This window comes from Balaenoptera musculus, chromosome 2, assembly GCF_009873245.2.
Source record: "Balaenoptera musculus isolate JJ_BM4_2016_0621 chromosome 2, mBalMus1.pri.v3, whole genome shotgun sequence".
Lineage (NCBI taxonomy): Eukaryota > Metazoa > Chordata > Mammalia > Artiodactyla > Balaenopteridae > Balaenoptera > Balaenoptera musculus.
Genome location: NC_045786.1, coordinates 69,057,167 through 69,083,336, shown reverse-complemented (window position 1 = coordinate 69,083,336; position 26,170 = coordinate 69,057,167). Strand labels below are relative to the sequence as shown.

At 44.8% G+C, this 26,170-nt stretch overlaps 1 protein-coding gene and 1 pseudogene across 1 annotated transcript; one reads left to right on the top strand and one right to left on the bottom strand.

Annotated features, from left to right (window-relative positions):
- Positions 1-1,351: 1,351 nt before the first annotated feature.
- On the bottom strand, positions 1,352-23,459 carry UBAP1L (ubiquitin associated protein 1 like). Its single transcript, XM_036840763.1, has 6 exons — positions 23,266-23,459; positions 22,019-22,307; positions 9,608-10,222; positions 7,221-7,427; positions 3,311-3,412; positions 1,352-2,294 (listed from the first exon to the last, which is right to left on the bottom strand). Exons 2-6 carry the CDS (start codon positions 22,136-22,138, stop codon positions 2,160-2,162), a joined length of 1,179 nt encoding a protein of 392 aa, XP_036696658.1. The 5' UTR covers positions 22,139-22,307; positions 23,266-23,459; the 3' UTR covers positions 1,352-2,159.
- Positions 23,460-24,999: 1,540 nt separating this feature from the next.
- On the top strand, positions 25,000-25,101 carry LOC118891520 (annotated as a pseudogene).
- The last annotated feature ends 1,069 nt before the right edge of the window (positions 25,102-26,170 follow it).

The following is a 26,170-nucleotide window of genomic DNA, read 5'->3' as shown; positions in this document are numbered from 1 at the left end:
TGAAACTCCTAGAAGAAAACATAGGCAGTAAGCTCCTTGACATCGGTTCTGGTGATGATTTTTTGAATCTGACACCCAAAGCAAATGCAACAAAAGCAAAAATAAACAAGGGGGACTACATCAAACTAAAAAGCTTCTGCACAGTAAAGGAAACTATCAACAAAGTGAAAAGGCAACCTACATAATGACAGAAAACATTTGCAAATCATATATCTGATAAGCGGCTAATATCCAAAATATATAAAGAACTCATACAACTCAACAGCAAAAAAAAACACACAATATGATTAAAAAATGGGCAGATCTGACAGGACATTTTTCCCAAATAAGACATACAGGTGGCCAACATGTACATGAAAAGATGCTCAGTATCACTAATCATCAGGGAAATGCAAATCAAAACCACAATGAGATACCATCTCACACCTGTCAGAATGACTATTATCAAAATGACAAGAAATAGCAAGTGTTGGTGAGGATGTGGAGAAAAGGGAACCCTTGAGAACTGTTAGTGGGAATGCATATTGGTGCAGTCACTATGGAAAACAGCGTGGCGGTTCCTCAAAAAATTAAAAATAGAACTACCATATGATCTGGCAATTCCACTTCTGGATATTATCTAAAGAAAACAAAAACACTAACTTGCAAAGGTATCTGCATCCCCATGTTCATTGCTGTACTATCTACAAGAGCCAAGATGTGGAAATAACCTAAGTGTCCACTGATGAATGCATGGATAAAGAAACTGTGGTGTAAACATACAATGGAATATTATTCATTGTAAAAAAAGAATGAGATCTTGCCATTTATGACAACATGGATGGGCCTTGAGGGTATTATGCTAAGTGAAATAAATAAGACAGAGAAAGCAAATACTGTATGATCTCTCATATGTGGGATATTAAAAAGCAAAGAAACAAACAAAAACAAGCTCATAGATACAAAGAACTGATTAGTGGTTGCCAGAGGTGGGGGATGGAAGGGGGGGAAATGGGTGAAGTGGGTCAACAATAACAACCAAAAAATCAATTAAAAAAAGAAAAAGAAAGAATCTCCAGAGAGCTTCTTATAAAAACAAAACAGATTCCCGCGGGCTGCCAAGCTGGACTTTCTGAATCAGATTATCCAGGAGTGGGGACTTGGACATTTTAACAAACTCCCCAGGGCATTCTTATGGATAGCAGTCAGGGCTAATCACTCCACTTATCCTAGGGAAACTTAGGCCCAGAGAGGCCTTGAGCCAGTCATCAACAGAACCAAAATCAGAATTAGGTCTTCTGACCCACAGTTAGATATTCTTTGCACCCCAAGACCAGAAACCTACAGGACCCAAAGAACAGCACATCATTTATTTGTTTTAATTTTCTTAAACTCAAAGTTACTAATGCCCATAGTTTAAAGAATCAAATATAGGTCATTTTACACAGCTTATACGAAAACACATAGTTCCTCGCCTATGCAACTCCATCTGCCCCTCCCCACAAGGAACCACTTTCAACTCTTTTAGCTGATTCTTTTGGTATTGAAGGAAACCAGACTGTCACCCCAAAATATGCCTCTTCGACATAATTATTTTGAGCTGAAGGCAATTAAGAAGCAGCAAATGCAGGAAAAGCTCTCTCTACCCTTCCCCTCTTTTCTGCTTAAAGGCAGGATATAAATTCTCCTTTTCTGGAGACAGATTCTTGTCAGCCCAGAAGTGTACCAGGGGAACCTACAAACAAACCTTACTCCATTAGTTCCCTCCCATATATTTACCTTCCCACAGTTTGCCATCCTTGGAAGCCTAAAACTGTTTTTTCCTTTGTCCTGTCATTTCTCTACAAATGTATTGTTCTTTGTTGAAGATGCTATATAAGCCAGAGTTCTAAACTGCTATTTTGAGTTACTTTTCATTGAAGTTTCTCAGGCATGATGTGTGCCGCATGCATTAATAAACTTTTATTTTTCTCTTGTTAATCTATCATTTTGTTAAAGAGCCCCAGTTGAAGTCCTAAGATGGGTAAAGTTTTGCCACCTTTACAGTATTTATTCCCACCCTTGGCATCATTTGCATTTTTACAATGAGTATGCCTCAATTTGTTATTCTTATGTGGTTTTCATAATAGAGTCAGGATGGACTGCCAGGGATGCGTGGGCACCGCGAGATGCGCCCAGCGTCACTGGGCGCAGGCTACCAGCTCCTCCAGGGCTTGCTCACGGCGGTTGCCGTGGACCAGCAGCACCTCCTTGATCCGGTCCTGCTGGAAGCCCATGTCGCTGAACTGCTCCGAGAGGCGCAGGAACTCCCCTGCCTGAGGAACAGGAGGCAGAGAGAGCGTGGGGGACTGTGAGGCTGGGCCTCTGCCCTGGGGAACCCCCTCCCAGGTGCCCACTGTACATACCCCCAGAAAGCTGTGACCCCCACAGGCCAGGTGAGCCTGATCCTGGGCAGCACCTGTGGTTTTCCTGTACCTCAGTGACATGGGCTCAAACCTCCCTTCCTGTGCCAGGGAAGGAGAGCCCAGGCAGGCTGCCAGCTCTCTCTGTCCGGCTTTCCTTCCCCACTCTGGCTCACTCCTGACTCCCTGTGCTCGGGTGCTGCGCTGGGGCAGGAAGAGGAAGGCTGCATACTGGTGCCCAGAGGATGCACAGCGCAGGGTCTCTGTCCAGGCCCCAAACCCTGCCAAGGTCTCACACAGCACAGCCTCTGCCTGCCTTCCTCCTCCGGCCCCAGTGCTTGAAACTCCCCTGCCCCTCCCCGCTCCTCCTCCTCGGCATCTCTCCCACCCCTGCATCCCTCCCTCAGCCTCTGTGAACACTGCTCTGCCTGGGCCAACTGCCAGTTGTGGACAGGTCACATTCACCAGGCACTTAGAATGTCCCCTTACTGGGACCACAGCCACATGCATTCTGGGTTTCCAGGTAGGCGGCACACTCCCCGAGCACAGAGTTCAAGCACCTTACTGCTACCTATCTGGCTCCTGTCTGGGTGTCTGACAAGGAGTGAAAGTCAATGTTTGTTGTGTTGATTCAGTTAAATAACACTAAAGCCCTCCCTCCTGCTCTCTCCCCACCCCTTCCCCTTCCCCCTCCCCTACCCCTTCCCTTCCCCCTCCCCTACCCCCTCCCTTCCCCTTCCCCTTGGGTCCTCTCGCCTTCCCCGTGCCCCATTTCCCTGGGCTGCCTCCTTCTCCCCAGGGCTGAGCAAGCAGGCTGTCTCCTGTGGCCCGCAGGCCAGCTCTGGCACTGGTCCTCCCCAGCACACCAGGCTCGTGTGTGCACCCCACACCTCCCCTCCCCGGTGGCCCAGGCTGGAGGCCCTGCTGACCTGGCTCTCGGAGAACTGGAACATCTCCATGGCCTCATCCACCAGGCCCTCCTCGTAGCCCTGTCGCAATAGCCGGTCACAGGCGCTAAGGTAGCTGAGAAACTGGGACGGAAAGGGGCACAGAGGGAAGGAGGTTAAGAGGGGTGTCAGGGGCAGCAGATGGGGTGGAGGAGGCACACAAGGGCCTCATTAAGGCTGAGCTCAGGGCCAGGCTGACTGGGCAACCTGCCACACACAACGTGGCCCCAGAGACCCATGAGCCAACAGAAGAGGGTCAGAGGCCTCCCCTGGGGCCAGGTGGACAGCAAAGCCTCACCACCTGTCCCAAGCTGGGGGCTGGAATCCAGGCAGAGGGCTGTCAGGGTGGGCTAAGGTGTTCCCAGAACCTAAGTGGGGACCGGGCCAGGGCTCAAACATGGGTACCTACCCACCACCCAGCCAGGCTGCTTTCCCTCCCTGGTGAGCACCCACCTGTGAGAAGATAACCTCCTCTCCCACCCACAGCTGTGCACCCCACCCACTGCCAGACACATAACATCTTTGCCATCCAGGACCCCGTGGGCCCCACTCTCTGCAACAGTCCTGCACCAGCGCTGGAAAGGGGAGGGGACAGTGGAGGACCCACAGGGCGGAACACCTCTTCCAGCCACTCCCTGCTTAGTCATCAGGGGCTACTTTTGCCCTCAGGATAAAGGGCTGCCTCCCAACCCAGGTTCAGTGGCCCCGCTTACCTCCGTCAGCAGCCCAGCTGCTCCCTCAGCACCCCCAGACTCCTGCACATCCGGCTCCAAGGCCAAGGCCAGCCTCACTCCTCTTCCCTGGGGAGCCTCTCCCCACCCCCCATCTCCACCAGGTGCTCCCACAGCACCCCATGCCTCCCCTCACATACAGCTTTGTAATTGCTCTACTGTCTTTCTCATCCACTAACTTTTTGTTCCACGAGGGAAGAGTTGTGTCAGTCTTGTTCACCACTGTGTTCACCACTGTGAACCCAGCATGGCAGGCAGGCAGAAGGAGCTCAATAAATGTATGCTGTGTTTATAAAATGAATTAAGAACTACCTTCCGGGAGCTTACAGCTCAGTGGGGGAGATAAACCAGATACAGGAAGACATGAGTGCCAGGCAGATCAAAGCAGGATTTACAGGGAGTCTGCCAAATGAAGGCTCCCGATGATTAGAATTACGGGGATAAGTGGAGGAGAAACAGGTCAGGTTTCTGCAGACCTTCAGAGCTGGGCAGAAAACACAGATCATAATAGACTAACGGTTTTCAAACTGTTTTAGCTTCTGAACTGTCCAAGCACCAGGGGGCTTCAACAGTAACAGGGTAAGGTTGAAGCTGCTCTGGGAGAGCTGTGGGCAGGTGGAGGGAGCCCAGAGTCCAGTGCCCCCACCTCAGGGACCTTGCTCTGGGCACATTTTGAAAACCACCCAAACAAGCTCTCCTTGCACAGTTGAGGAAACTGAAGTCTAGGAAGGGCGGGCAGCTTGCCCCAGGTCCCAGGACTAGGGCTCAGATCACGTGACCTCTTGGCCAGTGCCTTGTCCATCGGGGGGCCAGCTGCTAGAGGAGGGGCTTTGAGCTGGCTTGAAAGTAGACAGGGTTTCAGAAGGTGAAAACAGGGGCAGGGCAGATGGGGGATGCTCCCTTCACCTCTTGGTTCATCGACAGCAAAGGTTCTCAGCCTTGGTGCTGACTGTAGCTACCTGGGAGCCTTAAAACTACTGGTGCCTCAGTATCACTCCCCATAAACTGCTGATGCTCACCTCCAGAGGCCCTGGTATGACTGGTCAGGGGGACAGCCTGGGCACTGGGACTTTTACAGCTCTCCAGGTGATTCTTGTGTGCAGGCAAGGTTGAGAATCTCTGACTCAGTCCACACCAGTAGACCCAAGCCAGGCTGCATATCAGAACCATGCATATCAGAACCATCTTTTAAATGATAGGTCTTTTAAAATGATAGGGCCCTGGGCCCACTCCAGATCCACTGATTGGGACTCTGCAGAGTAGGTCCTGAGAATCTGCATTTGTAAGGATTCTCCTGCTTGGTCAGTTACCAGGCCTATCTCAGGCCCCAGGGTAGGTGAGGATGTCAACATCAGACTCCAGGATGGGACCTCCAGCAGTTATTGATTATAAACACATATTCCCCTCCATTCTGTGAATGGGGAAAGTGAGGCTCAAAGAGGGGACCTGATGTGTCTAAAGTCCCATGGCAAGTCTGGGCCTGGCCTATGGACCCTCACACATGCCACCCACACCTGTCCTGCAGGCAGTCAGTGGACACATCAATCCTTGTGGAAGGAAGGAAGGCGTGATGGACAAAGCTTATCTTTTGTATCTCTTCCTCTCTCCTTGGTTCTTCCAAGTGCCCTGTCTCTATCACCTGATGCCCTCCCTCCTGGACCATTGTCGTTCATCTCTTTTCAAAAGGATTTACTGTAGTGTTTGTCTTTCAAAGGGAGAAGGGCTGTGAACCCAAAGGAGATGCTCAGTTAATGGTGGAGCTTCACAGAACAGAGAGGAATACTAACTTGGTGGGGGAGGATAGACGAAGTCATCCAATGGCCCTTCAGGCCCACCCCTTAGTGCCTGGCCCCTGACTGCTCACTGGGAGAAGACTCACCAGGCAGGTGGTCAGTCTATGTCTGGAAACACAACGTTCCTGATGCAGTGAGATTCTCCCAGCCCACCCACAGGGAGGCCAGTGCCCTGTGCTGCCTCCAGCTAATCTTCAGACCCCCACAGTGATGGCCCGAGACCTCAGCCTTGTCACAGGGTCTGGAAGGACTGAAGAGGCATGTCAGAGTCCCTACCACGGACTTGGCCCCTCACAGCCCTCCTAGACAGCTTCTTGGCCAAGGTCCTGGCTTTTCAGCGGCAGCTGAAGGTGGAGGCAACTTCTTAAATCTCAGATCAGCCTAAGGTGCTGCCCTGGAAGGTTCTCACACAGAAATTATCTGTCCCTTCAGGAACTGCCTTAGCTGCAGAGAATCACTTCTCTCAAGTCACCTTCTTCCCACATCGGTGACTGACTGAAGCAGAAGTATGAAGGCCTGACCATCTCATCCCCAATTAGGACAACTCTGAAGGGCCATATATGCTTCCGAGCTGTGGGGTTGGCTGTCACTGGGTCTACAAAGCTCAGCCTCTCCCTCTACCCATCCTTGCTTCTGTCATTTCCCTTACCCAGAAGTTGTTCCCAAGGGTCTCCTTAATAAATATCCTGTATGCCAAACTCCATCGGAGTCTGCTTCCTGGGGAACCTAACCTACAATACTGGTTTTCCCCATAGCTCCTAGCTGCATGTAAACACCCACGAAGTGCCCAGCAAATACTGATGACTAGATTGATGGATGGGTAGATGGAAAGAGAGAGAGATGGATATGGGTACGGATAAACTGTTGAGGGAAGTGGTTAGAGCCGTGCCATCCAATATGGTAGCCAGTAGCCACATGTGGCTATTTACCTTTAAATTTTAATTAATTACAATTAATTAAAATTCTCAGTCACACTAGCCACATTTCAAGTAACCACATATAGCTAGTGGCTACTGTATTGGACAACACAGGAATAAAACATCTCTCCTGCTGCAGAAAGTGTTATTGGGCAGCTCTGGAGAGATTCGTGGCTGTCCAAAGCTCCAGTCTTCTGTATCTGGGGCAGAGACTGGGACAGGAGTAGAATATTGAGACTCCCCAAGTAGGCATGGGGATTCCTGATAAACTCCTATGGAGGTGGTAGCATTAGGGTCTAGAAACTTGCTCATAACCCCCAATAATTGATTCCAAGCTGAAATTCTGCCTCTAGAGAAAAACATAAAATATCTTCAAGTTGAAGATAAAAAGAGTGTGGCCACTCACCGGGCTCCAGCTCCACAGCCCCCCAGTTCTGGGTCCTCCACTCACCTGGCTGAGGCTCTGCCGCCCAGTCTTCTGTAGAGCCATGATGGCCCTGTGCAAGGGATACCCCAGGGCGACCACTGGCCTGATGAGGTCTTGCTCCTCCTGGCTCAGGGCGGACAGCAAGTCAGCAGAATCAGGGTGCAATCTGTGGGTGGCGAGAGGCTGGGGCACCTGCCCAGGAGGTGGCAGGCAGGTATACAGGCTGAGGGACTGAAACACAGACAAGTGGATGTGTCAGTTACCATGGAGGTGACACCTGGCTAGGCAGGACATTTTTAAAGATGCCTTTATGTACCACCCTCTCTACAGAGTGTAGGGGCTAATATTGTGAGGAGCTTGGAGTCCTGCAGACCTGGATTCAAATCCCAGCTCTCTACTGTTTACTCATGTGTAAAATGGATGCAATCATACCAGATAACTCACAGGGTTATTATAAGGCTTAAATAAGACAAGGTGAGAAAACTGATTAGCAAAGGGTCTGGCATACAGAAACTGCTAGTAGATGATAATACTTACTGCTTAAAACAACCCTGAAAGAGAAATATGATAGGCTCATTCTATTTTACAGATATTGAAGTCAAGGTTCAGACAAGTTAATGACCTGGTAAGCAACACACTTTTGGGACCTGAACCCTACTCAGAATCAAATCCAGGGTTCTTTACCCCACACTTTAGTAAGGGGGAAGCAGGGGTGATCTTCCCAGCCAGATCTTCCTTCTTGAGTTTGGCTGGCTGGGGCTTGGCTGGGCATGGAGTAGGGTAGGAACTGGGTACAGCTGTGGTGTTGGGGAAACCCACACAGATCCTGGACTAAGGAGGGTGGCTTGAAGGCACTTCAGTTGGTTTGGCTGGCATCACCCCTAACCCGTCCCCCATGAAGAAGCACCCATCTGCTAACCCCGAACATACTGCCCTGTCCCCTCCTCCCCAAGAAAAGCCTAGCTGCTGCCCTGACTTCAGGAGCAGAGTGCATGTAACATGTGAATTCCCCACCCGTCCTCATCTTCTCAGGGGTTTCCCTGCCATGACCTCATCCTAGGATCTGCTCTTTACCCCAGGTGAAAAACATGCAAATCTTAGGATTTGAGTCTACCCTTGTGACCTTGAAAAAGATTCTTACCTGCTCTCTGCCTCAGTTTCCTCCTCTTCAGAACATCTGCCCCATCCTCCCCCCAACCCCGCTGTAGGATTGTTGCTAGAGTTAAATTTAATTGGGACCAGGGAAGAGCCATCCTGGCATCAGCAGCTAGTCCGTGATGTGGTGTGGCCTGTGCAGTTTACACAGCCTCTTCTTTGTTCGCTCTAAATAACTGTGTGAGGGGTTGCTGCCCACTTTACAGGTAGAGAAGAGATGGCTCAGAGCAGTTCAGTGACTTGCCTAAGCTCACACAGCAGTGAGTGGGAAATGCCAGACCTTGAATATGTCTTTTGTATTTAATTTCACCTTGGCCTTATTCTGTTGCATCTCCTGGCCTGACTGTGGAACTGCTGGGGGGAAGAAAGCTGTGCCTAACTGCCACCTCCTGCTACTAATCCTGACGTAACCCATCTGTTCCAGATCCAGGTTTTGTGGAGTTTGATACTTACACAATTTGGACGACTTAAAGAAAAAAGACAGTTATGGATATAAAACTATGTACAAGGCCTTGGAAGGAGCTAGTGAGGGGCCTGAGGCTTAAGCTTCATTGGCTTCACCATATGTTCATATCTGCTCCCAGTTCTTCTTGGTACACATCCTCTGTCCTGAAGCCTTCCCATTCTGCAGCAACCCTCACCTCTCTCTCAATACCTGATTCCTCCCACTGTACAGTGCTGCCTTGTCTCACACTTCCTTGCCCAACTCTCCTTGTCCTGTGCTTTTGACCTGGTCTCTTCCAACCCAGTCTCTTGAAGGAAGTAACTGTACAGTGAATATTCCTTGATTGAGCCTTCCCCTCACCCATCCTACAGCAAGCCTTGCTGGGTGGGAAGCCCTAGATCTGAGCCACATTCCCTGATTCAACAGACATTCGCTGAGCACCCCCTATGGGCCAAGTGTGCTGCTGGGTGCTGTGGAAACAAACATTAATGCGATCCAGTCGCTGCCCTAGAAGAATCATATTCCATTGGAAGAGACAGACACATACTGGGTAATTACAATTATTGTGACATGCGCCCTAATAGAAGCAAAGAAGGCACAGTGAGAAACAGAGGGATTAGGGACCTCTGAGCAGGGAATATTCTAGGCAAAGGGCCGCAGGAAGGACTGCATGGTATAGGGCCAGGTGAGAGCAGGTAGGGAGGAGGAGCACGGAGAGGAGGGGACCGAGGCTTCGAACCAGGCTGGAGACCCAGACTGCGGGGGCCTCACTGCTGAGCTGTGGCCTCGGCCAAGGGGGCAGTTTCCTTACCGCAACCGCGGGCCTGTGGCTCCGCAGCGGGGGCACGGCGCCAGCCGTGGAGGGCCGAGAGGGCAGCGCCGGGGTGCTGGGGAGCGATGGCTCGGGGCCCGGGGGCGGCGCGGGGGCGCTGGGGAGCTGGAGTGCCGGGCCCAGGGGTGACGCGGGGCCGGGGCAGAGGCTCAGAGCTCGGTGGCGGATGCGGTGCAGGAGACTGCGGGGGCGGGCGACCAGCCTGCACTCAGAGAGCCGCTGCCGCGCCCCGGCCAGCTCCGACCTCACGCCGCGCAGCACGTCCAGCGAGCACCGGTGTTGGCCCAGGCTGGGGCTCGCCGAGGAGCTGGGCTGGCGGCTGCAGGGATCCGGCTCTTCCTCCATGGCAGAGGAGGCTTCCTCCTCATCCTGGTCCTCCTCCTCCACCTCTTCCTCCTCAGGATGCTCCTGCGGTCTGGCCTCAGGACCTTCGGCTGCGGCAGGCATGGGCTCCAGCCCTTGCTCAGGGCTGACCAGCAAGAGCCAGGCGGGAGGAGCTGAAGCTGCCCCCGGGGCATCGCATTGGACCAGGCAGGGTTCCCGGACTACAACCTCCACCCAGAAGAGTACCCTCCTCTCCAGGCTGAAGTCGTGCTGCGGAAAGAAGGCCACATGAGGCTCCACCAGGCAAACCAGGGCCAGGGGCGCATCCCTACCTTCTGGCCTCTGGGGAACCTATTCAGGCATAGACTTGCCAGGCCTGGACAGCTTCTGATTGTAAGCCCCAGGCATTATCGCAGCCTACCCTCACCCTTGGTTTTAGCTAGCACTGGGGTGGATGGATATCAATAACAATTTAATGGCAAACTGCAGGAAGGACAAAGTGAGGAATAGGTTAATAGAATGAAACAGTGAAAACAAATATCTAAGTCCCTTTGCCATTCAGTATATAATTGAACAACAGGGGCTTAAAAAAATTCTCCAACAAAACTTGTTCTTAGCAAAGAAGCTTTCACTTCAGCCCAGCATCATTTGTCACTGAGCAGTTGGCCTTGGAGGCCAGCCCAGGCCTGCCAACCTCTCTGTGGAGTGGTACTTACCTCCATCCCATTCACTGCCATCTGAGGTTACTTTGGGGCCCAGGAAATGTAAAAATCACTAATTTTTGTTGAACTCTACTTAGTAGGTCCTAATGTTATTCCTATTTCCAGATTATCAAAATGAGGCTCAGAAAATTTAATTTGCTCGTGGTGAGATTAGTGGTGAGTGGTTGAGCTGGGATTCCTCTGTCCATCTGACTGTAGTGCTTTCTCCACTACAGATCAAGCCACCTAAAAAATAAATCTGGAGCCCACATAAATAATCTAAATTGAGAGTTTGTAAATGAGGCAAAAATAAAATATTCCCGGTACCTACCATTAAAATTTAGAACTGGAAATATAAAACTCCATTAAAAAATATAAATATTCTCAAAAGGCAATTTCAGTGCTCAATGATGGCCAGTTAAGGCTGGGGGAAGTGGTGTGTGTGGGGAAAATGGGAGGCAGAAAGGCAGACAGGCACTGCCCCCTCCCACCCCTGAATGACCCTATGTTGGAGAGAGGAACATAACTTAGCTGTTCTAAGTGTGGCTCCCTGAGTGTATCTTATTTCTTTCTGTATTCTCAGGGCCCAGGGCAGTTCTGGCCCCAAGGGGATATTTGTAAGTGTGTGCAGAATAAATGGACAGAGAAAGAGATTGGAGCAAAATAAGTGGGTTGTGAAGGACAGAGGAGGGAAAAAGACAACTTCAGAACTGATGGGGCAGTCATGGAGAGAAAGAGACTGAGAGATAATGAGACAGTCAACAGGACTTAAGGAATAAAAGGATCCAAAGACCCAGGCTGAACAACCAGTAAGACAGGAATACAGCCCCATCCATCAAAAAAAAAAAAAAAAAGAAACGACAAAAAAATATGTTACGACGAAGGAGCAAGGTAAAAACCTACAAGACCAAATAAATGAAGATGAAATTGGCAACCTACCTGAAAAATAATTCAGAGTAATGATAGTAAAGATGATCCAAAATCTCAGAAACAGAATGGAGAAAATACAAGGAATGTTTACAAAGGATCTAGAAGAACTAAAGAGCAAACAAACAGTGATGAACAACACAATAACTGAAATTAAAAATACTCTAGAAGGAATCAATAGCGGAATAACTGAGGCAGAAGAATGGATAAGTGAGCTGGAAGATAAAATGGTGGAAATAACTGCCAGGGAGCAGAATAAAGAAAAAAGAATGAAAAGAATTGAGGACAGTCTCAGAGACCTCTGGGACAACATTAAACACACTAATATTCAAATTATTGGGGTCCAAGAAGAAGAGAAAAAGAAAGGGTCTGAGAAAATATTTGAAGACATTATAGTTGAAAACTTCCCTAACATGGGAAAGGAAATACTCGGTCAAGTCCAGGAAGCACAGAGAGTCCCATACAGGATAAATCCAAGGAGAAACACTCGGAGACACGTATTAATCAAACTATCAAAAATTAAGTACAAAGAAAAAATATTAAAAGCAACAAATAACATACAAGGGAATCCCCATAAGGTTAATAGCTAATCTTTCAGCAGAAACTCTGCAAGCCAGAAGGCAGGGGCAGGACATATTTAAAATGATGAAAGGGGAAAACCTACAACCAAGATTACTCTACCCAGTAAGGATCTCATTCAGATTTTTTTTTTTTTTTAAAGAAAGGTGGCTAATGAGTCTTTTTTTTTTTAAATTATTTTATTTATTTATTTTTGGCTGTGTTGGGTCCTCATTGCTGCACACAGGCTTTCTCTAGTTGCAGCGAGAGGGGGCTACTCTTCGTTGCGGTGCACGGGCTTCTCATTGCAGTGGCTCCTCTTGTTGTGGAGCATGGGCTCTAGGCGTGTGGGCTTCAGTAGTTGTGGCTCGCGGGCTCTAGAGCGCAGGCTCAATAGTTGTGGCACATGGGCTTAGTTGCTCTGCGGCACGTGGGATCTTCCTGGACCAGGCATCGAACCCGTATCCCCTGCATTGGCAGGCAGGTTCTTATCCACTGCACCACCAGGGAAGCCCTCTCATTCAGATTTGACAGAGAAATCACGAGCAAAAGCTATGAGAATTCAGCACCACCAAACCAGCTTTACAACAAATGCTAAAGGAACTTCTCTAAGTGGGAAACACAAGAGAAGAAAAAGACCCACAAAAACAAACCCAAATCAATTAAGAAGATGGTAATAGGAACATACATATCGATAATCACATTGAATGTAAATGGATTAAATGCTCCAACCAAAAGACACAGACTGGCTGAATGGATACAAACACAAGACCCTTATATATGCTGTCTACAGGAAACCCACTTCAGACCTAGGGACACATACAGACTGAAAGTGAGGGGATGGAAAAAGATATTCCAAGCAAATGGAAATCAAAAGAAAGCTGGAATACCAATTATCATATCAGATAAAATAGACTTTAAAATAAAGGCTGTTGGGGACTTCCCTGGTGGTGCAGTGGTTAAGATTCCACCTGCCAATGCAGGAGACATGGGTTCAAGCCCTGCTCCGGGAAGATCCCACATGCCGCAGAGCAACTAAGCCTGTGCACCACAGCTACAGAGCCTGAGCTCTAGAGCCTGTGAGCTACAACTACTGAGCCTGCGTGCCACAACTACTGAAGCTTGAACGCCTAGAGCCCATACTCCGCAACAAGAGAAGCCACCGCAATGAGAAGCCTGCGCACCGCAATGAAGAGTAGCCCCCGCTTGCCGCAACTAGAGAAAGCCCACACGCAACGAAGATCCAACACAGCCAAAAATAAATAAATAAATACATTTTTTTAAAAAAAGAATAAAAAAGATAGTCCATGCAAATGGAAATCACAAGAAAGCTGGAATAGCAATACTCATATCAGATAAAATAGACTTTAAAATAAAGACTGTTGGGGGCTTCCCTGGTGGTGCAGTGGTTAAGAATCTGCCTGCCAAGGCAGGGGACACGGGGATGAGCCCTGGTCCGGGAAGATACCACATGCTGTGGAGCAACTAAGCCCATGCACCACAACTATTGAGCCTGCACTCTAGAGCCTGTGAGCCACAACTACTGAGCCCTCATGCCACAACTACTGAAGCCTGCGTGCCTAGAGACTGTGCTCCGCAACAAGAGAAGCCACCACAATGAAGAGTAGCCCCCGCTCACTGTAGTTAGAGAAAGCCTGTGTGCAGCAACGAAGACCCAATGCAGCCAAAAACAAATAAATAAAATAAATTTTAAAAATTTATAAAAATAAAAATAAACAAAGGTTTTTAAAAAATAAAAAAATAAAGACTGTTACAAGAGATAAGGAAGACACTACATAATGATCAAGGAATCAATCCAAGAAGAAAACATAACAATTATAAATATTTATGCACCCAACATAGGAGCACCTTAATACATAAGGCAAATGCTAACAGCCATAAAAGGAGAAATCGACAGTAACACAATAATAGTGGGGGACTTTTAACACCCCACTTACACCAATAGACAGATCATCTGGACAGAAAATAAATAAGGAAACACAAGCTTTAAATGACACAGTAGACCAGATAGACTTAATTGATATTTTGAGGACATTCCACCCAAAAGCGGAAGAATACACTTTCTTCTCAAGTGCACATGGAACGTTCTCCAGAATAGATGACATCTTGGGTCACAAATCAAGCCTTGGAAAATTTAAGAAAATTGAAATTGTATCAAGCATCTTTTCTGACAACAACACTATGAGATTAGAAATCAATTACAGGAAAAAAAAAAACAGTAAAAAACACAAATACATGGAGGCTAAACAGTGCGCTGCTAAATAACCAAGAGATCACTAAAGAAATCAAAGAAGGAATAAAAAAATACCTAGAAACAAATGACAAAGAAAACATGATGATCCAAAACCTATGGGATGCAGCAAAAGCAGTTCTAAGAGGGAAGCTCCCAGCAATTCAAGCTCATCTCAAGAAACAAGAAAAATCTCAAATAAATATTCTAACCTTACACCTAAAGCAACTAGAAAAAGAAGAAGAAAACCCAAAGTTAGTAGGAGGAAAGGAATCATAAAGATCAGAGCAGAGATAAATGAAATAGAAATGAAGAAAACAATAGCAAAGATCAATAAAACTAAAAGTTGGTTCTTTGAGAAGATAAGCAAAATTGATAAACCTTTAGCCAGACTCATCAAGAAAAAGAGGGAGAGGACTCAAATCAATAAAATCAGAAATGAAAAAGGAGAGATTACAACTGATACCACAGAAATACAAAAGATCCTAAGAGACTACTACAAGCAACTCTATGCCAATAAAATGTACAACCTGGAAGAAATGGACAAGTCCTTGGAAAAGTACAACCTTCCAAGATTGAACCAGGAAGAACTAGAAAATATAAACAGATCAATCACAGGTAATCAAATTGAAACTATAATTTAAAATCTTCCAACAAACAAATGTCCAGGACCAGATGGCTCCACGGACGAATTCTATCAAACGTTTAGAGAAAAGTTAACACCTATCCTTCTCAAACTCTTCCAAAAAATTGTGGAGGGAGTAACACTCCCAAACTTGTTTTACAAGGCCACCATCACCCTGATACCAAAACCAGACAAAGATATCACAAAAGAAGAAAATTATAGACCAATATCACTGATGAACATAGACACAAAAATCCTCAAGAAGGGGCTTCCCTGGTGGTGCAGCGGTTGAGAATCTGCCTGCCAATGCAGGGGACACGGGTTCGAGCCCTGGTCTGGGAAGATCCCACATGCCGCGGAGTAACGGGGCCCGTGAGCCAAAACGACTGAGCCTGCGCGACTGGAGCCTGTGCTCCGCAACAAGAGAGGCCGCGATAGTGAGAGGCCCGCGCACCGCGATGAAGAGTGGCCCCCGCTTGCCACAACTAGAGAAACCCCTCGCACAGAAACGAAGACCCAACACAGCCAAAAATAAATTAATTTAAAAAAAAAAAGAAAAAAAGATCCTCAAGAAAATACTAGCAAACAGAATCCAACAACACATTAAAAGGATCATACACCATGATCAAGTGGGATTTATCCTAGGGATGCAAGGATTCTTCAATATACACAAATCAATCAATGTGATACACGATATTAACAAACTGAAGAAGAAAAACCATATGATCATCTCAATAGATGCAGAAAAAGCTTTTGACAAAATTCAACACCCATTTATGATAAAAACTCTCCAGAAAGTGGGCACAGAGGGAACCTACCTCAACATAATAAAGGCCATGTACGACAAACCCACAGCAAACATCATTCTCAATGGTGAAAAACTGAAAGCATTTCCTCTAAGATCAGGAACAAGACAAGGATGTCCACTCTCGCCACTACTATTCAACATAATATTGGAAGTCCTAGCCACAGCAATCAGAGAAGAAAAAGAAATAAAAGGAATACAAATTGAAAAGAAGAAGTAAAACTGTCAGTATTTGCCGATGACATGATACTATACATAGAAAATCCTAAAGATGCCACAAAAAACTACTAGAACTAATCAATGAATTTGGTAAGGTTGCAGGATACAAAATTAATGCACAGAAATCTCTGGCATTCCTATACACTATCAATGAAAGAGAAATTAAGGAAACAGTCCCATTTACCATTGCAACAAAAAGAATAAAATACCTAGGAATAAACCTACCTAAGGAGGCAAAAGACCTGTACTCAGAAAACTATAAAACACTGATAAAAGAAATCAAAGATAACATAAACAAATGGAGAGACATACCATACTCCTGGATTGGAAGAAGCAGTATTGTGAAGATGACTATACTACCCAAAGCAATCTACAGGTTCAATGCAATCCCTGTCAAATTACCAATGGCATTTTCCACAGAACTAGAACAAGAAATTTTACAATTAGTATGGAAACACAAAAGACCCCGAATAGCCAAAGCAATCTTAAGAAAGAAAAACGGAGCCGGAAGAATCAGGCTCCCTGACTTCAGACTATACTACAAAGCTACAGTAATCAAGACAGTATGGTACTGGCACAAAAACAGAAATATAGATCAACGGAACAGGATAGAAAGTTCAGAGATAAACCCACGCACATATGGTCACCTTATCTTTGATAAAGGAGGCAAGAATATACAATGGAGAAAAGACAGCCTCTTCAATAAGTGGTGCTGGGAAAACTGGACAGCTACATGTAAAAGAATGAAATTAGAACACTCCTTAACACCATACACAAATATAAACTCAAAATGGATTAAAGACCTAAATGTAAGGCTGGACACTATAAAACTCTTAGAGGAAAACATAGGCAGAACACTCTATGACATAAATCACAGCAAGATCCTTTTTGACCCACCTCCCAGAGAAATGGAAATAAAAACAAAAATAAACAAATGGGACCTAATGAAACTTAAAAGCTTTTGCACAGCAAAGGAAACCATAAACAAGATGAAAAGACAACCCTCAGGATGGGAGAAAATATTTGCAAATGAAGCAACTGACAAAGGATTAATCTCTAAAATATACAAGCAGCTCATGCAGCTCAATATCGAAAAAACAAACAACCCAATCCAAAAATGGGTGGAAGGCTTAAATAGGCATTTCTCCAAAGAAGACATACAGATGGCCAACAAATACATGAAAAGATGCTCAACATCACTAATCATTAGAGAAATGCAAATCAAAACCACAATGAGGTACCACCTCACACCAGTCAGAATGGCCAGCATCAAAAAATCTACAAACAATAAATGCTGGAGAGGGTGTGGAGAAAAGGGAATCCTCCTGCACTGTTGGTGGGAATGTAAACTGATACAGCCACTATGGAGAACAGTATGGAGGTTCCTTAAAAAAACTAAAAATAGAATTACCATATGACCCAGGAATCCCACTACTGGGCATATACCCTGAGGAAACCATAATTCAAAAAGAGTCATGTACCACGATGTTCATTGCAGCACTATTTACAATAGCCAGGACATGGAAGCAACCTAAATATCCATCTACAGATGAATGGATAAAGAAGATGTGGCACATATATACAATGGAATATTACTCCACCATAAAAAGGAACGAAATTGAGTTATTTGTAGTGAGGTGGATGGACCCAGAATCTGTCATACACAGTGAAGTAAGTCAGAGAGCGAAAAACAAATACCGTATACTAACGCATATATATGGAATTTTAAAAAGCGGTACTGATGAACCTAGTGGCAGGACAGGAATAAAGATGCAGATGTAGAGAACGGACTTGAGGGCACAGGGGGAGAAGGGGAAGCTGGGATGAAGTGAGAGAGTAGCATGGACATATATACACTACCAAATGTAAAATGGATGACTAGTGGGAAGCTGCTCCATAGCACGAGATCAACGTGATGCTTTGTGACCACCTAGAGGGATGGGATAGGGAGGGTGGGAGGGAGGCTCAAGAGGGAGGGGATATGGGGATATATGTATACATATAGCTGATTCACTTTGTTGTACAGCAGAAACTAACACAACATTGTAAAGCATTTATACTCCAATAAAGATGTGAAAAAAAAAATACCAGCACTTGTGATTTGTGGAACCTAAGCAAGATGATTCTAAATTTCATATGAAAAACAAACAAATAAGAATAGCCAGAAAAACTCTGGGGACAAAAAGAGAAATAAGGGGGACTGGCCCTACCAGCTGTTAATATATATTATAAAACCTCAATAATTAAAGCTAAGGCACTGGCACAGATAGACTAAAGGTACAGAACAGAAAGTCCAGAAATAGAAATTAATATCTATGGAACTTTAGTAAATAACAAGGTGGCATCTCAAGCAATGGGAAGAAGATGGTGTTAGTCAAAAATGGTGTTAGTCAGCTGAAAGGAAATAAAGTTGGATCCATCCTCACATCATACACAAGGATGAATTCCAAAAGGATCGAAGATTCAATTGTATGAAATGAAACCATAGGAGTACTAGGAGAAAACAGGAGAGAAATCCTTTATTAACTCAAGTGGGAAAACATTTCTCTGAATTGAAATTGAGAAGTCATGAAAGTACACACACGCACATGTGAAAATCTGCATGGCAAATATACCCCATAGGCAAGGTCAAAGGCAAATGACAAACTGGAAGGAAAACAGCTCTGATAACACATACTAATATAGGAGTGCCTAGAAATAGATAAGAAAAAGACCAACAGCCCAACAGGGAAATGGACAAAAGATATGGACAGTCCACAGAAAAGGAAATACAGATGGCTCTTAAACACATGAAAAGCTGCTCAACCTCACTAAGGATAAGAGAAAGGCAAAATAAAACTACACTGAGATACCATTTGCCTATCCCTGGGCAAAGATCCAACATCTTATGACTCTCTGTTGGGGAGTGGAGCTGAGGTATAGGCCCCTTGTAGAGCGCTGGTTGGATGTAAATCAATATAATCGTTATGGAGGGCAATATGGCAATACACTTCAATTCAAAAGGACATCTGCATAGTCTTTCCCTGCAGCATTGTTTGTAATGGCAAAAGACTGGGAAGAACCCAAGTGTCCATCCAGAGGGGATTCATTCAATAAAGTACGATGTATTCATTTAACGCAATACAGTGAAAAACAAAGTGAAGAAGCTTTCTATGTATTGATATGGAAGGTCTTAAAATATATTAAGTGAAAAAAATCAAGAAGAACAGTGTATATAAAATGCTACCCTTGGTGTAAAAAAGGAGGAAATAGCTGTATTTGCTTGTGTATACAAACATAAGAATCTCCAGAAGAATACATTTTAAAAAATGAGTGACAGAGGTCACCAGTAGAGGTGGGGACAGGACAGACGGGAAGGTGTCAGTAGAAGGCTTTTCACTGTTTCAGGGTAGGCAAACTGCCTGGGAGCCAAACTGACTTCCAACCTTGTTTTTATAAATAAAGTGTTTTTGGAACACAGCCATACCCATCCACTACTTTCTGTAATGTCTATGGCCCTTTCTCCCTACAACAGCAGAGTTAAGTAATTGCCAGTTTTTACTATCTGGTCCTTTACAGAAAATGTTTGTTGACCCTTGTGCTATACCTATATATACATATATATACATGTATATATATGTATTTCATTTCAAACTGCATGAATATATTTTCTTTCTAAAAATTTTAATTGACAAAAGGGAAATTAACTCTGATTAAAGGGATGATGAAACTATGATGAAACAACAAAACACAGACTTGTTGAGACTCCTTGGGAAGGCAGTAGGGTGCAGGGAGTGGACATGGGCTTTGGGGTCTGATCACATTGGAGTCCTGGCTGTGTCACTTACAAGCCACATGACCCTGCTGGTCACCTGGGTGGGAACTTTGGTTTCCTGTGCCATGGGGAAGGAACACCCACCTGCTAAACGGGTCATAAAAATGAGAGAGAAGGGCTTCCCTGGTGGCGCAGTGGTTGAGAATCTGCCTGCCAATGCAGGGGACACGGGTTCGAGCCCTGGTCTGGGAAGATCCCACATGCCGCGGAGCGACTAGGCCCATGAGCCACAATTGCTGAGCCCATGCGTCTGGAGCCTGTGCTCCGCAACAAGAGAGGCCGCGATAGTGAGAGGCCCGCGCACCGCGATGAAGAGTGGCCCCCACTTGCCGCAACTAGAGAAAGCCCTCGCACAGAAACGAAGACCCAACACAGCCAAATAAATAAATAAATAAATAAAATTTAAAAAAAAAAATGAGAGAGAAGAGTGAACATATAAAGAGCACCTAGCATGGGCCTGGTGCATAGCAGGTGCTCAATAAATGGTAGCTATTTTTTCTCTTTAGGCCACTACAGGTTCATCTGGTAATCTAACTACTATCTATAACATTGTTGCTATGGGAAAATGTGTTTCAAGTTCCAAACACTGGGAATACAGCCCAGTACATTTGGAAGACTGACCAGGAGAGGCTGTAAATCATACTTGGAGTCTCTATTTGATTATTTGCCACAGCAGTAAAAGAAATGGAGGCTCAGGAAGGGAAACAGGCACAAGGGAGTACAGATGCCCACCCTGAGAATAGGAGGCAGAGCCAGGGCCAGCATATGGGCTAGGACACTAGACACAGACTTGGCAGAAGGGTGCACATTTCTGCTTCGAGAAGTAACCTTCAGAATAGCCTCTTCCCAGCTTGGCTTGAGTCCAGCAGAGAGGGAAAAGTTGTGATAGTCTACCTCCCCTGGAGTTTAGTAAAGCAAGTTCTTCTTCCCAACAATACTGGCCCTACTGCCAGAGGGCCCACAGCACAGGCTGCCTGGGGAGAGCAAGAGCTCCTGCCCCACAGAGCGTGGGCCCCTGGACACTGTGTTCTGGGCTTTACAAAGCTTATTTCTGTTCTGGGTCTTAAGGAGCTTAAGTGCAACTCCAGGGTCTGCAGATAAGTCTCCTGCTCCTGTCCCCACAGGCCACTCATGCCTCTCCACCTGACCCTCCCCAGGCCTCTCCTTCCTGGACTATGCTCTCTGCACCTCACTTCCCACAACCCTTTTTTTTGCCCTCGAACATTATCTGTCTGATGGCTCTCATGTTCCAATCCTTCCCTTAGCTATCAGGAAATGATCTAGAGTCAGGACCCTGGTTTTAGTCCTGCCACTGCCACTATCTTTGGACAAATCATTTCCCTTCTCTGAGCCTCAGGTCCTCATATGCAAAGTGAGTGAGAGCTGAACTAGATCCTCAAACTTTCCTACAAAGTTAGCCCACAGACAGCGCTGAGCACAGAAGAGCCCGAGGACTCAGTCCCAAGAGACCCAACGCCAGCTGCACAGTTCTCTGCAATCCTTTTCTTTCATTTTTTCAAAAGTCATGTGAATTCTGCCTTCTACCCCATGACACATCTGTGTTATAATATAAATGCAATAGGTTTCCTCCTAAATCTTCAAGTAAATTTGACTCACTTGGAAGTTAAATAATCATGTTTATCCTGAGGGTATGTGATACCACCATATATACTGGGTGCATATCCCAGTGTGTGAGCCGTGGGGCAAGGGGTGCCTCAAGGTGCCCCCAGGGTAGATGTGCTTTGGGTCTGTGGAATAGTAATCCCTTCTGATGTGTCCCATGTAACTGTCTGCATTTTAATGGAGGATTCTGGAGAGAGTATCTTAGCCCAACGAAGTGATTCTAATGGTGGAATTTTAGAATTGGCAGCAGGCTGATAGAGAACAGAGGAATTGGAGCATCCTTGCTATGACTCTCAGTCGCTCCATACAGGCAACCTTCCAGTTATTCTAAACTTAAAATAAGACCCACTAAATAGCCCCCAACACCAGGACACTAGCTTTCTTCATGAAATATCTTTTCCTCTTGGGTTATTTCCAAACTTCCTAGAATATACCAGAACAGGACAGGCTGCCAGTTAAAATCAAGGAACAAGGGACCTCATGAGGCTCAGCATCAGACCCACAGAGCCAGGGATGAGAAGACAGACAGAGAGATACACTTACCATAGAACCCAGCAGAAGCTCCCTGCAGTCTGGGACACTGAGCTCTGGCCCAGGGAGGGGCTCCGTGCCTATCACAAAGCCCTTGGGCACCTTGAAGGGGACACCATCCAGGGCATTCATTCTGTCAGAGGAATGTGGAGATGGCTGAGCAGGGCTGGGGCAGGCCTCCTGCTGGCAGGGAGAGAGTGAATTCCTGAGGACCAGGCTCAGGTCTCAAATGGCTCACTGCTCTCCTATGTGGTGACTTAGCCGAGCCCCACAGAGCCAGGAAGGGAAAGGCCCGTGCTGCCTAAGGGAGGAAATGAATAAAACAAGAGCATTCAAACCGACAGCAACTGACTATTTCATGTTTAAGTTTTGCTCTCTAGACCACTGTTTCCCAAAACACGGTCGGCAACACTAGTTCTAAAGCATTTCATCAATTTTTCACCCAAATGGTTAAGAAAGAAATATCAAATTACACAAATTTTTCCAGAAAAAAAGGAATACAGCCTAACTTGTTTTGATTTCAGCATCACCTTAATACCAAACCTGGGGGCTTCCCTGGCGACGCAGTGGTTAAGAATTCGCCAGCCAATGCAGGGGACACGGGTTCAAGCCCTGGTCCAGGAAGATCCCACATGCCGCAGAGCAACTAAGCCCACGCACCACAACTACTGAGCCTGTGAGCCACAACTACTGAGCCCGCCCTCCTAGAGCCCGTGCTCCACAACAAGAGAAGCCACCACAATGAGAAGCCCGCGCGCCACAGGGAAGAGTAGCCCCCGCTCGCCGCAACTAGAGAAAGCCCGTGTGCAGCAATGAAGACCTAATGTAGCCAAAAAATAATTAATTAATTTTAAAAAATGTTAAAAAAAAATACCAAACCTGACAAGAAGATTAGAGGCTGATATTTCATGAAAATAAATGCAAAGATCTTATCAAAAATAATTATGGATAGAAAAATACAACACTGCCAGGTTGAGTTTATTTCAGGAATGAAAGACTGGATTAACATTCCAAAATTAATCAATGGGAATAAAGATAAATATCAATAGAATAAAAATGAAAAAGTGTATAATTAGCTATCTCCATAGATGCAGAAAAAGCACTTGATAAAATCAATATCCACTCATGATTTTAAGAAACAATAAACAAACCATTTTTAGCAACTTAAGAATAGAAGAGAATTTCCTTAACCTAACAAAGAAAATCTCTAAAACATTTAAAGCAAACATCCCACTTAATGGTGAAATATTAAAAGATACCCCCAAGATTGGAAATGAGACAAAGATGTCTCCATCATCTCTTCTGTTCAACACTGCACTGGAGGTACTAGCCTGTGCAAAAAGAGAGGGAAAAATAAAACAAAAGTATAAGGATTGGAAAGAAACAAACCCATCATTATTTCTAGATGACATATTTATATGTAGAAAATCCAAAAGAATAGTAAGGTAATTTATCAAGGTCTTTGGATACAAGGTCAATATACAAAAATCAATTGTATTTCTACATAAAAAAACCAAACCATGTAAACGTTATCTTTTAAAAATTTCGTTAGAGTTTGGGATTGACATATACACACTGCTATATTTAAAATAGATAACCAACAAGGAACTACTGTTTAGCACAGGGAATGCTGCTCAATATTCTGTAATAGTCTAAATGGGAAAAGAATTTGAAAAAGAATAGATACATGTATATGTATAACTGAATCACTTTGCTGTCCACCTAAAACTAACACAACATTGTTAATCAACTATGCTCCAATATAAAGTAAAAATTTTAAAAAAATTTTCATTAGAGATTGATACCATTTATATTAGCATTAATTACCTAGGACTCAATCTAACACAAGATTATAAGACTTCTACACAGAAAACTATAAAACATTAGATTAAATAGAGGAACATACCACGTTCATGGCTTGTAAGACTCAATATTGTAAATACATCAATTCTCCCTGAATTGATTTATAGATCCCACGTATCAAAATTCCACCACATTTTTGGGTGTAAATTGGCAAACTAATTCTAAAATTTAAATAAAATGCAAAGGGCCAAGAAAAGCCAAGACAATCATGAAGAAGAAGTAACACAGTTGAAGATTTATACTATCAGATGTCAAGACTTAGTTTAAAGTGAAAGCAATTAATACAGTGTGGTATTGACATGAGAGCTTACAAAGAGACCAATAGAACAGAAAAAAAAAGTCCAGAAACAGATCCGCACATATATGGATCCTTGATTTATGACAAAACTGGCCCTGCAAAGCAGTAGGAAAATGAATGTCTTTTTAATAAATGGTTCTGGACCAACTGGATATTCACCTAGAAAAAAAAAATCTTGACCTCTACCTCATATCATAAACAAAGGTCAAATTCAGATAGACTGTAGATCTAAATGTGAAAGGTAAAAAAAGCTTGAAGATAAAATAGGAGAATATATTTATGGCCTTAGAAAAGGCAAACATTTCGTAAAGGTTACAAAAAAGACTAACCATAAAGGAAATACTGATAAATTGAGTTACATTAAAGTTAAGAACTTCCATTCATCACCATACCATTAAGTGAAAAAGCAAATCACAGAGGGGGAAAAGATATTTGTAGCACACATATCTGACAAAGGACTCATATCCAATATATGCAAAAAACTTCTACAAATCAATAAGAAAAAGATCCCAAAATAGGCAAGAGATTTTAACAGGCACTTCACAAAAGAGAATATCCAAATAGCCAATAAACATATAAGTTGTTTAACCTCATTAGTCATCAGGGAACTGCAAAATGAAACAATGAGATAACACCACACACACACACACACACACACACACACACACACACACACACACACACAGGAAGAGTTAAGTTTTAAAAGCCTAACTATATCAAGTGTTGATGAGGTTGTGGAATATCTGGAACTCTCATGCACTGTTGGTGAGAAAGTCAATTATTAGTCAACAATATCTACTAAAGCTGAAATCTAAGCATTAAAAATTCACACATAGCTTCTGAGCCTTTTGGCTAAGATCAAGTGTAGTATCTGTTAGTTTAATGATATTCACAACAGCCAGGGATTTGCTTTTTTATGTATTTTAGACCACATTAAATATTGTTGCCTTAAAAAACAAAGCAAAACTCATTCACATAATTCAATTTCATGACTGCCTATAATATACACTTAAATCTAGACTCCTGACCATAGTCTGGCATTTTGCAAATAACCAGGGCTTAGCAGGGAGCCCACACCAGGGAGTGGCTCCCTGGCTCAATACAATGTCATCCCTACCAGGATGGTGCAAAGCCCTGCTGTTCGGGGTCACTGGGGTCATCACGACACCCACAGAAGAGCATCATGTGAGGAGGTAGAGTCGATAATCTGAGTGCAGAGAGGTCAAATGAGGCCAGATGGGCAAATCCTTTAATTCCTTCATTTCTACTGTCTGCCCTCTTTTGTCAGTGTCTTACTGTATGTAAGACTCAAAAGGCTTCTCCACCCCATGTTGGGAGATAGTCTCCCATCATATTGGCATTGAGTCTTTATGCTACAGGATCAGAGCTTTCAGTGTGATCAGTAAGTTATCTGCCACATCAACCTGTTCCTACAGGGGACCTTAGAGTGTAGGGAGTTGTAGGGGATACATGAAAGTTAGGAAGTTTTGGCATTCTCAGATTTATTGTTCACATTTTCAGCTATCATTAGAATTTTTAGCTATGGGGAAGGACCACAGTTGTGCTGAGTCCCAAGTGTGAACTGCCTGTCCCATGAGCAAGTATAGGGCCACCCTCCTGCTTCCTTCCCTCTGCCCCAGCATCTGCATCCTAACAGATATTCTCTACTCAGCATTATACTTGCTTCTAGAGTAATTTAAGAGTTTGAGGATTCTGGAAACACCTCTTAATAGCAGCAAGGGCTACAGTGCAAGACATGATCTAGTTAGAACATATTCTAAAATGACGGTCACATGTGCATCTGCTAAATACAAAATAAGAGGTACAGATCATTAAGTGATGATATTCTTCAGAGGGAGGAGAATATTCTAGTCCTTATGGGGGTTGGGGAAACTTTAGGAAAGATGGGACTTGATCTGGACCCTGGAGGGTGGGAGAACAGCCTGTGAGCAGGGAGAAGGCTGGGTGGAGAGCATAACTCCAGGGAGAGAACAGCTTAAGCC